Source organism: Leptonotus elevatus, chromosome 15 (assembly GCF_054856555.1).
Source record: "Leptonotus elevatus isolate MCC_2025b chromosome 15, RoL_Lele_1.0, whole genome shotgun sequence".
Classification (NCBI taxonomy): domain Eukaryota; kingdom Metazoa; phylum Chordata; class Actinopteri; order Syngnathiformes; family Syngnathidae; genus Leptonotus; species Leptonotus elevatus.
The window spans coordinates 5,015,243-5,029,711 of NC_141253.1; the positions used below are offsets into that span (position 1 = coordinate 5,015,243).

General features: G+C 40.8%; 1 protein-coding gene across 4 annotated transcripts in view; it reads left to right on the forward strand.

The window, feature by feature from the left end:
* Positions 1-14,469, forward strand: part of LOC147161694 (uncharacterized) — an 86,411-nt gene that overhangs the window by 53,660 nt on the left and 18,282 nt on the right. For 2 of the 4 annotated variants that reach the window (XM_086095985.1, XM_086095984.1), the window contains exon 4: positions 10,900-10,987. The exons of 1 other annotated variant lie outside the window; for it this stretch is intronic. In XM_086095985.1, the coding sequence (XP_085952111.1) occupies positions 10,900-10,987 (88 nt within the window). Of the gene's footprint in view, positions 1-10,899; positions 10,988-12,653; positions 12,794-14,469 lie in introns of those variants that run through there. One more of the 4 variants, XM_086095986.1, reaches the window with a different exon arrangement.

Sequence of the window (14,469 nt, forward strand, 5' to 3'; positions counted from 1 at the left end):
ACCACCATAGAAAACCTTCAGTTAAAAAAAATGAATGCAGATGCTGCGGTCCATCTTAAAGTATCAGCCATTACAACATTTGCAGGAGTGATCAATCCCTTTCTCAGAACCCCCCCCCCAACATCATCTCCACTTACTCCTCCAGGTCATCGCCGTGTCGTCAGCTGGCCCGAGCATATGTCTGACATCTCCGTCTGTCTGTTTTCCTCCGATGGTCCCGGCCCACCGACCCACACCCCTCAAAACACTTGTGTCGCCGGCCCTGTCACTTGTGTCGGCCGGTGGCCAGCGTAAACATGTAGCGACCACTTGATATGTTTGTACGGGGATTTGGGGATGAACATTAGCGTGTTTGGAGAGCGGAACATCTGGTGGGGGGAAAAGGTTACAGCGGAGGGATACCACCGGAGCCCGGGCCCTGTGTAGAATTCCTTCCATCAGATAAATCAAGACACGGAGCCACTGGGAGAGAGAAGAAGAAAGGGGTGGGACTTTAACTCAATACTGGCTGGAAGTGGAAGGGTGGATGTTAGAAAGACGGATTCACCTAAAATGTCCATCTCCGTTCCTGGAGTTCTGTCTCCTTGTTAAGTTGCTTAGGGAATGGCATTGTAAGGAATTTTATCCCCTAGCAATTAGTGTAAGACTTTTTCTGTGGAATATATATATAGTCCAACATCAGGTCCAATGTGGGCAACAAAGTTCAGAAAAAAAGCTTTGTGAGATGACGGGCTACCAAACAATCACAAATTTTTAGGGCTGTCAAAATGAAAGCGTTAGCTCTGGAGATGAATTTAAATTCTTTAAAGCGTTTAAAAAATGAACTCAGTTAACTCCATTTTATTTACTTTCCGTTACAGCCTTTAACCTGCAGCCAAACTTTGCCACTGGCGCAAAGATGGACAAACACACTAATAGGTAGTTTTACTTTCAGTTTTACTTCTTTGACACTTTCCAAAGCCATATTCAAATATCATATTAGTTGTACGTCTTCGGCGTAGCCATCTCAGAACAAAAATAATTGAAAATGATAATTATTTAATTAAACATTAATTCCAATATTTTACTCAAGTAAATATCTGTTAAAATCTTTGTAGAAAAAAGTGGACGCAGAATTAGACAAATGTGATTAATTGTGATTAATCGTGATTAATTACAGAAAATGGTGCAATTAATTAGTTAAATAACTTCTATATCGCTTGATAACAATACTAATTTCAGATTTCACTTAAAAGAACATTTAACTAGTATTCCTGGCACTAAGCACAAGCTAGACCTAGTCAGCTTGTGCTTATGCACCGCATAATGTTTCATATATAAATATTGTGTTTTACAATAATACACTACTATATTATCATTTCATACAGTATGTACTTGTGACTGGAAGCACAGTGTGTAGAGTCTCTGCCAAACCCCCCCCACCCGCCATTATTGCCTGATGGATTCCATGATGACAATTATTACTTTGCTATTATCTATCTTGTGGCATCTGGGGTGTTATGGAAAGAGCACAAACAACATGCAAATAGTTCAGTTAGGCAAGTAGCTCAGCCTCGGGTCCACAGGAAAAAGAACACAAATCCGATGAATTCGTCAATAGAGGATTGCAAATATGCCCTAAACACAACGACAATCCCCCCTCCCCCTCCTCCGCCCCCTCGTCACGCTGAGGCAGCGATGAGTAAAGCGCACGTCAGGGGATGTAAGGCGTTCTTGGGCGGCCGACGAGATGAAGCTGTCAGAAAAAATGCCGTCAACGCCAACACCCGAGTATCAAGGGCACAAGTGCGCCTCTTCCTCCTCGCTGCCATGTCCTCTGTTGCTTAATTACGCTGCGTGTACACTGCGACTGCTATTGTCAAGATCTTGACGTGGCACCACTGTTGGCAAGCGCCGGGCCAAGTTTTGACACGGTGCCCTGAAGACTGCGCTGGTTCATGCCGTGTTGACGCTTTGTGTGCAGAGGCAAGCTTGCTGATGCTAGCGGAGGCGGTCTCGAAGGCTTCCTTATGATGAGCTATCTCTTCTGAGGTAAATGAAGTACTCGCACTCTGTACTCAAGCTTAAGTACACATACCTGTATTCAAGATTGTAAAAGTAGATTTAACTGATTGAAATGATTTCTTTTTTACTTAATAGACTGTGAAGTCCATCCATCCATCCATCCATTTTCTGTACCGCTTGTCCTCAAAAGGGTCGCGGGGGTTGCTGGAGCCTATCCCAGCTGGCTTCGGGCAGTAGGCTGTGAAGTAGTAAAAAAAAAAAAAGCAGTAAAAACATGTAAAATGTAACGATTATTTTTTTAGCGCGATGATGCGATATCTGTTCTAATACTTGGCATAAATGAAAAAATACAAAATAAACTTGACCTGATCAATTAACTTAAATCAGTAAACAATTTTTTGTAGTTGCTTATCGATGATCCAGAGAGCAACATAGTCCTGTAATAGCAGTGGTCAGGCGAGTTCAAAGTCCTCTGTAAATTGGGCGTTTAGAAGACAAGATGCCAAAAACACATCTGTAATGGTTAGTCAACTTCAAGCTTCAAGCGTCGTTAAATATTCAAGTTAATTACAGACGCCTGAAAAAATCTACTTCAGTATTTGGATTTCGTTACTTCCCACTACTGCTTTTCCTTTTGGGACGGTGTGAGCGTCTTTGCATATGGAAACAAGTCCAGTCCCAGCGTGATTCTGCACATGGTTGTCACATTAGGACTCTTAAATCATTTGACTTGAAAACAGTTTTGGGATGAGTCAGTGTGCGCGCTCAGGTTTCAGTGTGCGTGCTCTCGCAAGATTTGTGTCGGAAACACTACAAAAAGTAAAGTCCATTGCTAGTCTCCAGCAACTTAAGCTCCAACCCCTGTGGATATATTCCCCCCAAAAATGGGCATGGTGCAGAAAAACACAATATTTTTGACACAGTTCAAGACAAGTGTTACTACTTACCCTTTTCACAGTAAATATTTTTTTCCCCCAACATTTCCTCTACAGACTCCCATGCTACGTGTGACCATGACCAAACATTCTGTGTAATATATGTCGACTATTTTTGGTGGGGAATTTTGTGGAATGATCATTAGGAAGTGGGAATGATGTCGTGCCCCCCTTGGGACGATGGCTTTGGGCGCTGCCGTGAGAACAGTAGCTCATTCACTTTTCATTCAACAGCTGCGAGCATAAATCGCTTGTACATTTTCATACATCCTGCTAATTACAGTGTAGTGCTGAATTCTCATGCCACATGACCTGAACTTTCGAATGCAACGCTAAAAATCCAATTTGACTGTTAGGCAAATTACTTACTGCCCGAAATCCAGTATAGCTCTCCTTTTTTTTTTAAGTACATAACACATGGAAAACAAAATTTGCACAAAATCTTTAACTGTAAAAATAATTTTTTTCAGTAAATAATTTTTAATACAAAGTCTACAAATTAAGTTTACTTATTTTACTTTTACTTATTTTAATTAAATACTATACTAATCTCCTATACCACATTAGCTAGCTAAGCAATGTCGCCCTAAAATACTTAATCTGTAATACTGTATTGTGTATGTGTATATAAAAATATCTTACTAATTTCTTCTGATAGGCTTCCATGTTATGTGTGATGAGCTATTTACAATACATCACTTTTCTTCAAATGATATGGCATTACTTGTTTTGTGCCAAATCTCACTTAACATGAGCTAGCTTTGCAATATAGCCTTAAAAACAGCTTGCTATACTGTATTTTTTCTTGTTAGAAATCCAATTAAATTCGTGTGAAAAGTGGCTCCCATGCCACATGAGCTAAACGTTCTAATATAATAAGCGTCAGTCAGCTGCTTTTTTGTACAAAAAATGCTCTCAATGTGTCTTGTGTACTTCACACGATGGCTGACGGCAGGAAGCGTACTTCACACCGTGCTTTGACCAGGAAGTAGTTGACAGCTCTCTGTGCCCTGGCCCACCGCTAATTTCTCCACTTCCTTCCCCCGCTAGCCTAGCTTAGCATCAATCACTTCGCTCAACTCTCAGCGCTAGTGCAAACCAATTTCCTTAATGCTGATTGCACTGTAAACTAACTCTCCTCACCAGCTCTGGCTCTTGTTCTGCAAGCCTCATTCATTCTCGCTCGCTTCATTTCCTTCCACAGCTTCCTCTCGCCTCGACGGAGCCAAGATTTGAGCTGCCTCGCTAGAATAGACCAGCCTAAAAAAAGAAAAAGCCCAAACTATCCAAAGGTTCTACTTATAGCTCGGCCAATAACAAGTCATTGTCAAAACTATTATTTGTTGACACAGCTACATTCCGGCCTAATCTCCCTTTCCTCGACAAGACGAGTCCTTCCAGATTGGATCTTTGAGCCTTTTGCTGACACAACATACAGTAGGTTGGTCTTCAGTGCATGGGTGGGCAAAGTATGGCCTGTGGGCTACTTGCGGCACATTCTGTTTAAATTTATTTTTATTTTTTTCAGTATTAAGTCCTACAATATTTGTTGCATAAACTTAGTCGTTCATCCCCCCAAAAATTGGAGTTAGATTTATTAATTTTATCATTTATTTATCAAAAATAATAAAATAAAAATATTAGTTAAATAAGCAGTTTTAAATGAACTTTCAATATTTTTGTGTTGATTAATTCAAATTGTATTATTTATTTTTTTAAACAATATTATACTTGTTCTACTATGCTCGGTAAATTGCTGTAATATTAGTCGTGTGTTGTCGAGAATAAGAATAGAGTATACGCCTGTGTGCATTGCTACATTATCTGTCTACATAAGTTGTTTTGACGTTTGTGTCCAAATATATATTGCTTTAAGTGTAAAATTGTAACTTTCAATGCTAACTGTTAGCATGTTAATGGAAATTTCCGTTATAATTAGCATCAAGCTAGCGCACCTTTTCATAAAGCAATATGAAACTTGGAGTTCCATTTGATGGCTTGAAACCTTATTTTTGATTAAATCTTCACTATTTGATAAATTGCTAATAAATAAATAAATTAACATCATCCAAAAGATGATATCACGACAAACTTGTAAGTCAGCTCACTTATACTTCAAGGCATCACTGTTATTAGTTTATTATGCTTGTTTTATTGGTATGCTGCTCCTCATATGCAGGTATGCAAAAACATCTACAACATAATTAGGGGTGTAATGTAAACCAATTTGAGGTTTGATTCAAAAGATCACATCAAATCGTATTTAAAAATATCTATCGAATTGTCATTTATTAAATAATTTATTGCGATTCATTTTGGGGACCCCCAAGCAACGACTCGTGGACCGCATAGGATCCGGGGACCCAGGTTTGAGAACCACCATTCTAGTGTATCAGCTATAAAAACCGAGAGCAACTCTCCGAGAATGAGACCCGGGCTCTGCTTCCCTCTGAGGCATGAGAAATTCCTGACGTGTCTCTCAGCTCTCGAAGTTACCGTGGACGCAAGAGGCCAGCAACTATTTCTCACCTTCACCGTCCTTCGGCCTCAACCCGAGCCGGAAGCCAGGCAATAGCATTTACATGTGTGCTTTCATCCGCCATCCAAGGCCGCAGCTCCTCCTCCGCGAGCGCCCCGAGTGGCGGCGAGTAAACAGAGCTATACTTTAAATGTCTCCTAAATCATTTTAATTCGTCCTCGGTAGAGTCTTGTGGAATGTCGAATTAGAGGACGTTGTCAGTGCAGCAAGACCACAGCAGACATTCGCTCTCACCTCGACCGTGTCAAATTATGGGATGTCGTGCAACAGTCCTCTGCGACCGCGAGTGTTCGCACCACAAGGGCTTTTTTTGTTACACGCTGACAACTCCCTCCTGCTCTGTTTTTGACATCACTTTTGAACGCTCACTGGCCAGAACATTAGGTACACTTCAGATCCAGTAATAGCTTTTTCAGAAATTCTCTTTTCTTTGAACCTTCTGTGTGTCACTATCATGTTGCTCTATGAAGCATTAGAAACATACTCGTTATGATGTAATGCAGGTCCATACACAATATTAATATGTAAACATGTTGCTACGATCGTGTTATATGCCTTCTGGTTATCAGTTTGAATTGTATGTATTAAATGATTTTAGTTATATTTATTGTAGCGCTTCAATTTGCACCAAATTTACAAACTTAATGAAGCATATTTGGTCACCAAGGCTGAAAATGGACACTGACTGCATGTGTCACTATGAGTTAGTACTGAAGAACTTTGGATTCTTCCCAGTCAGTTATCTCATAGTAATAATAATAAGGACAAATAATAATCACTTTCCTTCTGGAACTGAACCAAACTGTATTTGCTCTAATGTGGATTGTATTTAAAAAAAGAATCGAAAAATAAATACATATTTGATTTGTCCAATCAATTTCTCTGATTAAAATGTAACATTTCCAAGTATTTCCAATGAATGCCGCTATGAATGGTTATGGGCCATTCCATCAAAATGGTGCCGTTTGCTTTGGCAATTTTCTCAAAATATTTTTCTGCCTTTATTCCAACTCTAAATCTGATAATCCACATTGAACTACTCAAAAATATATTTCAGTCAACTTAATTTGCTCACATTAATGTCAAAGTCCTCATTTGAGTTGGACTGAATAATAAAATAATAAATAGAATAATGGATGAAACATAATAAATAAATAAAATATAGTCAAATGAGCTTCGTGCATGTTTCACACTAATGCAAACTTACTTTTGGCCTTCCATACCCTGCAAAGCATCTTCATGATGTAACTTCTTGTGGTCATGTGACTTGTGAAATATTACACTTTTTACTGAGGGAGTAATGATAGGGTAATGTAACGAATTAGGAAAGAGTGACAAACATGTGTTAAAAAATGTGTTAAAAAATACATAAGAACTTAAAATTTTTTATATGATTACATTTCATTGTAAAGTCTAATTTTAGGAAGCGGGATAGGCAACAAACGCTATTTTTCCTTTGTTCAAGGTAGTTTAAGTGAATCTTTGATGGTTTATGTATTAATTATGAAATGAAAGTCTGCTTAAAAAGAAATATTATTTTACAGTATTCATACATTTTAATTCCCGGAGACCGATTCAGTGGGGATGGACCTTAAAGCAGCAATTTCCCACTTTAGTTCAAAGCACATGTGATGACAACCTGACTGAAGTGACTCATGAGGTCGGTTGGGTGATGCCGCATAAGAACAAACAGCGATGCGACGCATGAACAGACTTGAAACAATAACAGTCTTTCCGTTTGACGTTCACGACGTGTTTCCCAGATTGAGTTTATTTTGGTTTGTGCTTTTTTTTTTTGCCTCCTCCCACTTTTTCTAAAGCTGGCACTGCGGTGTCAGGTCTTTCCCAGCGCCGAGATTGATGGGAGCGCCGGTAGGCCCGAGGGGGTGCGTGGAGAGGTGGTCCCCTGCTGGGACTTCTCTCTGGTCCGCTGAGCGCTGCACAGCCGCACAGGATACATCAGTCAATCCTGCCGCTGGCTCGCGTACAAGGCCTGCCCGTTGGACGACATACGGGGCGGCAAAGAAACCGTAGCCGCGCTCGCTCTACTCCTAATGGCTGGTACACGGCGGTTCATGTTTCAGCCTTGCTCTGGGCCCCCGCCGCTGACATGCTGCTACATTATGTTTAGCCTGTGTTTTATTTGGCTCTCTTTGGTATGGTGTAGTGGAATAGGAAGTGAGCAAGAGGAGGAGGAGGAGATTGCGGGGGGGGGTTGCACAACTTGAAGGCACAGAAGGAGGGCCACTCCAAAACAAACAGTAGGAGGCCGATGCCTGCCCGGTGTGCTTTACTAACTGCGCACAAACTGCCGCGTTACGTGCGATCCAGGCCACAGATGGAGCTATTTTGTCGCCCCCCGTTTGTGTATTTTGTGTGTGTGGTGTGATTTGTAGAGTAAATCTCAACAGGTTCGACGCCCCCAACCACAAACATATGCCCTCGAGCCAAATCATCAGGGGTGTACAGCGCTGGTGGTAAGGAACGAAGTAAAAATACTTTGCTACGGTGCTGTAAAGTGAAAATAAATGTCTTCTAAATTCGACACACCGCAGACAAGAGTGTTGTTAACAACCATGGCAAATTTGAATGACTAAAAAAAAATGAGCGGTGGACGTGTCCGCTCAATGCGCTGAAAGCATGCCACGCTCAACTGTCAACTGTCAATCAAATGTCACGACTCTCGCCAATCGCCCAACTACGTCACTGGGTAGCCGTTTTTGCCACACACCGAGAAATGTTTTAACGCTATACATAATTCAGTGCTACATAATGTGGTTCTCAGTCTTTTCTAAAACAAATCTATAATTATTCATTTATAAAATGAGGCTTTAAAATTATGAAAAATCAAGACATCTTGCAAACCTCGTGGGCATGTATACTGAACACAAAATTATATATTCACTTAAAGCCTCTTGCGGCTGGAACATGTCCCACCGGGTGGTTGTGGGGCTTTCCACAACACGACGTGAGTCGCTAGCCACCTGCTAGCTTGGGAGCTAACAGCCTCATTGGACTTCTCAGCGGCCGGACGTGTGGTGGACTCATCTGCGGCTTCACTTGGGAATTAAAATAAAGACACCGAACTGCCGTGTAAATGGCGGCTTCCTGGGAATTTGTATTTTAGCGGTGTCGGCGTATCTAGCTAGCTAACTGGACAGTGTAGTGTTAGAAGTGGGTCTAGTAACTTGCAATTGCGCCAAATAACTGATGAACAAAAATGCTAAATTTTTTAGATGGTAAAGAGAGTGTTAGTTGTCATTAGCTACTTTGGCATGTTTTTGTTAGTTAATTCACTAGCTTAGCAAAGCTTATGTGAACATGTTGTTTTAGCATAAATGTCTAGCTAGTTCTTGGTTTAAACACATATGGCATGTAATGTGATTTTTTTCCCCCTTCATTCAATACAAGCTCTATAGTTAACAAAAGCTATAAATATTTCCTTTCTTTATCATCAATTTAGAATTGGTGCATACTGTAAATATACTTTTAACAGTCTCTTAAACACGTGTCTATTTCTACTGTGATTTCCACCGATGCTAGTGTGAGTACTTTTGTCCACATTGTGTACCTTCGCCTTCTTATATGCCGATGTAATGTAGATGTGTTTAGAAAAGGCAGCCGCCTGGCATTGGCCGGCACGTACGCCGTATCGAGTTGTCGCATGTTTGAAATAGTCGAGATCACCATGCTCCGCCACTTCTTGTCTGGGGGCAGCCAGGACTGCGTGGCGACATAGTTGGAGGGATTCCTGGAGGGAGCACCCCCCCCCCCCCCCCCCCCCGTCTACTCTCCCCTAATACATACACATGCTTGCATGCTGACACACACACACACACATACACACATACAAAGGTACCACCAGTAGGGGGTTGGGTTGCCCTGACAAATTACCCACATCCCCGCCACTCTTGTGTCTCAGCATGGGGGGAAACTGGATGGCCCAGTAGGAGGCGGGTGGATAAGTGGAAGGTCAGGGATTGGAGCCCGGGAGGGCAACCAGAGTCCACGCCGTCTCTGCACAAGATGATGAGTACGAGGAGACTACGCTGTTTTTTTTTTTTTTTTCTTGCTCGACTTTAATACCATGTCTACAAGAACATGGCAATTAAGTATGGCTCATTTTAAAAATAGTCTTGGTCTTTCCCAGTTTTAGGCCAAACTCTGGCCAGCTGTTTTTTCAGCATTTATGTGTAGCCCAAAAGAAAAACAAAACTCTTTTTTTTCTTTCTCTCTCTTTTGGTCTGGCGCGTTTGTAGCACATTTGTGTCTTATATTTGAGTAGGCCAAAATCTCCGTTTGATGTTATTTTTTACTTTTTCTGGGGAATGACTTCAGATTTCTGATTAGCTTCAATGCTCATAGCGATACAAAAGAATATATATTGCGATAATCACTTTCTTCAGGCTTTATTTGACTAAAACATTTACACTTAATTAATTTTCATGCAAACTCAGGTTTAGGTGTGAGAAAACTCTCAGGGTGAACATTTTGTTATCTTAAAGACACAGTAGACGTGAATCCAGATATATTTTTTCTAGGTGCATTATTTAATTTCATGAAAAAAAATGATGAAGAAAATGTGCAAAGACTAAGTAGTGTTGAAATGTGCGTTCACCTGTTTTCACAATTTTTTTTTCTTTTATAAGCAGTTCGGAGAGTGGACGGATGGATTTTTTTTGTCCACAACAGCGTCCATTAACATACTTTGTTTTGATGAGTAGAAGTCATTTTTATTTTTAGTTAAATGTATTTCTATTCCACTCATTCGATGAAGTCAAGTGCTAAAATGGTCTTACACAAGTTGTAACGCCACCTGTTGTGTTGGCAAGCAATTGACATCCCGCATCTTATTAATGTGGATGCTGACTATCTAAAAACGCCGTTGGTGTGGACTTCTGGGAGGGGGGGGGGCGGAATCGAGTTTTGAAGTATTCCCATGCAGACTAAATCTCTTCATCCACTCCATCACCACAACCCGCTTTCGATGGTGCAGGCTTAAGTCAGAGGTGCGCTTGTTTTGTGTGTGTGGACACGCTTGTGCGGAGAGGCAAGAGGGCCGCCGCTCCAGACTGCCAGGAGAGGATTAGGAGTCTGGAATGCAAGACACTCCTTGACCCAGGCGCGACCTTCCCGACTAAATCCCTTGCCCATATCTGTCCCTCATGGGTCATGATCCAATTGGTCGCCCTTTGAGAATGCTGACCCCTCGCGCAACCTCGCCACTCGGTCTGCTCCAAACATCTCCACACACTGACGCCATAAGCTGGCTGGAAAGTTCTAAAGAATACTTTTTTTTCTTCTTCTCCATACAGGCCTACTTAAGCAAGGAGAAATATATATGTATCACTCTTGTTCTGCATTTCAAGTGTCCATGTTCACCTAAAACATAAATGAAGCGGCCCCCTTTCCACCCTTTAGGAGGCTTGGGCGACGTTCCATTTGCGAGTGTGTCGACCGAGAGTGACGTTAATGGAGGCGGAGAGGAACAAACACATCAGAGCGGCGGGTGAGTGGCACTGACACTGAGCAGAGAGAGAAAGAGAGGGACAGAGAGAGACGGGTGGTGGCAGCCTTTCTTTCTCTTCACCGGGGTCCCACATGACATGGCTGCCTGGAGAGATGAGAGACAGATGGGTGTCCTGCTCGCTATACGGACGCCCCTTGAATAAAATATCACACTTGTGATTAATTTATATTTCATCTGCATAGCGAGCAGTGCTCTTGTCTCTTTCTTCTTCTGCTGTCTATCATGGCACGTAGCATGATTGATTTTAACCGGTGCTGATTCAAATGGCGTAAAGGGGATGTCGTGGAATTGCACTCAGGATGAAACGGGAAAGTGGAAAGGACAGTCTTTTCGTTTTATGCATTTTTATTTTTATTCGTCTTTCTACTGTAGTTGTCTATGAAGGTTAATTGATCAGATTTATGCAATCAACCTGTCTATGTAGGAGTCTATTGGAGTAAGGCAGTTAATTTAATCTTTTATATTTGGGCTGAGGCATCGATTTGCTCAAGGGGTCTATAATTAATTGTTGCACAGCGTCAATTGGAGCAGAAGACACTTTGAGGAAATATATCCAATTTATATTAATTCATCCAGCATTTTATTAGGGGTAAGGCGTTTTATATTAAGTTGCATTGTAAGTTATGCTACTAGTAGCCACTTTTAATTTGCTAACACAGGGAGTCTATTTGGCAGAGGCCAATTTCTGAGAAAATGTGTCATCGATTCATCCAGCATTTATTAGGGGTGAGGAATTTATTAGAGTACAAATACATTCTAAAGGAGGCAACTATTAGTCTATTTGAGGCTTCTATTTGCTTAAGTGGGCTATTAATTGGTGCACTGCATCTATTAGAGCAGAAGTCACTTTGAGAAAATAGCAGATTCATTTATCTATTTAGTAATCATTTATTTGGGGTAAGGCATTCATTAAGCTACATTTTAAATTTGATACAGAGTACATACAGTGAGAGTACAAATACGTTGTAAATTCCTAATCTATTTGAGGTGAGGCATCTATTTGCTCAAAAGTACTGTGAATATTGGAGCAGAAGCCACTTTTTGAGGAAATATATGCTCCATCTATCCATTTGTCAAGTATTTATTATGGGTAAGGTGTTTAATAATTGAATTGTTTGACACTGCTGTCTGAAGAATTATGTAATTGATCTATCGATTCATTCAGGATTCATTAAGAGTAAGGCCACTATTTTAGGAAGTAAGCCATCCATGCATCCATTCATTGGGGTAAGGTGTTTATTTCAAATGCGGTTGTTTGTATTTGATTTGAGATGACATTTGTTTATTTAAGCAGATGATGATTTCACGCCGTCTATTAAGAGTGGTGGCCACAATTGCAGAAAATATGGCATCCATCCATCCATCCAGGCCTTTACAGTCTTTGTTCTCTGCATTAGGGTTCAAAATAAAACCTTCCCTACGCTGTTCCCCAAAATGAGAAAGTTACAATTATCAAACAAAACAAAAATCGTTGATAATAAGAGAAGAAGATACATGAGATGAATCCCAACTCCTAATTCAGCAAACTAAAGATTTATGTTGTACAAAAAACACAAGAAAAGCACCTTGTGTTTATGCTGGCGTGTGTGCAAATTGACACGCGTGCTTCCACTTTGGGCGTCCTGCGTGTGCACCTGTCTCACAGGGTCAAATAAACAGCTGTGAGGAGCCCGCCAGCTCCGCCGACGCCGGCCCTCACCTGTGTCACATCTGCCTGCCAGTGCCATCAAGGTGCGTCAAGGGTCCAATCTGGCATCTCTCCACCCATGGCTCCTTGCTGCACCTCGCACGCTGTCCCCTCACAACCCCCCCGCCCCCGCTTCCGCCAACCCCGTCCACTTCGTCCTCCTCAAGGCGTCTGTCACTCACCTGTCATTCCTCTAATCAACCCCTCCCCCCCCCTGCACTGGCCTCTTTAAAGGCGAGGGGGCGGGGAGACTGTCAGAGCGAGAACGGTGACCACTTTGGTCTCCGTCGGAAGTTTAGCAACAACCGAAGGCGTTAAATCTCTGCTTTGGTGTTGAGTGACAGCACATGTGGAATGGTCAAAGTTAAATGTTAATGCTAAATTTAACCTTATTGATGGCTCAATTTGGAGTTTTAATGACAAGACAGTATGTTTACGAGACTGGCTTGACATCAGCTGTTATCGTTTGTTGTTTTTAGGTGAAAACTACAGTAGCACCTACAGTGTTTGAAATATAGCACACACAAAAAAACAATCAAACATAATAGTGAGTGTTAGGAAAAAAATTGGTTTTAAATAATAATATGTCGTAAAATTAACCCGCACCTTTGCATAATATGCCACCCCCAAAATCATTTTCAGTCGTCATCTAGTAGCAAAATGGCCGCCCCCTGAGATGGATTAAAATGGGTGGGTTATTCATATTCCGCAAATGCAATATTAATCAGAATGTTGTGTTTAGACTAGTGGGGGCACATACAACATATTATTGTAAAAAATGTTTGGGCGACTTCCAAAACTTTATTTAAAATTATACTGTAATGAGATACCATTTAACCTGAAAAACAATTTCGTTTGTCACAGATGAAGTATGAATCTGAAAAATGAAAAATAGAAGTATGAAAATATAATAAATATGTAAAAAAATGAAGCAATATATTAATAAAAAAATAAAATAAAATAAAATGAAAAGCTCCATGTTATGGAGAATTAACAGACATTTTAGCATGAACAACTGATTGTTACTGTGTGACTGTTTGTGTCACCAGTACATACTGTTTTGACAAAAATGGAAAAACCCAGACGTTTCAATGTGTGTTTAAGATCTTAGATTAAGGTCAAAGACAGAAAGTACTTTATGCCCACACAACCCAAATCAGATGATTCTGTTATTTATTGCCTCTCTGCAGGCATCAAACACAATAGATTTATTGATACCTTGCAAATCACATTGAGCGTGTAAAATGCATCATAGAAGTGACGCGCACACTTTTCTTCACATCCGAGGAAAAGAAAAAAAAGAAAAGAAACACCTTTTAGGTTTTATGGTTTTAAGGTTTTAATTCCAAAACCGCTGTTAGGCCTCGGGTGCGTGGCCTCCCTCCTGCAGCGTAGAAAATCATCAAATGGACGCGGGGTCTTCAGGGGTTAAGAACATCACCAGCAACAAATTTGCTTCACTTTGCACTATTACATTGAATAGCAACAATGGGGCTGCTTATGTTTCATCCTAGAAAGGCGATAGTTACTGTTGATGTAATTTTTTTTGCGTTATCTTTCCCCTTGTTTTCACAGACCAGTTTCAGTTCGTCATAGTATGCTTTATAACCTTGATGTGGCTTGTTAGCACTTTTAGGGGGTGGAGGCAAGATGGCAATTGCTGAAGTAAGGACCCCCTCGCCTCCGGAATGGAACAAAAAAAACGCTAAAATAAACAAAAAAGAATACAAAGCTAATTAAATAAATAAATAATAAATTAATACTAATTTAGTGA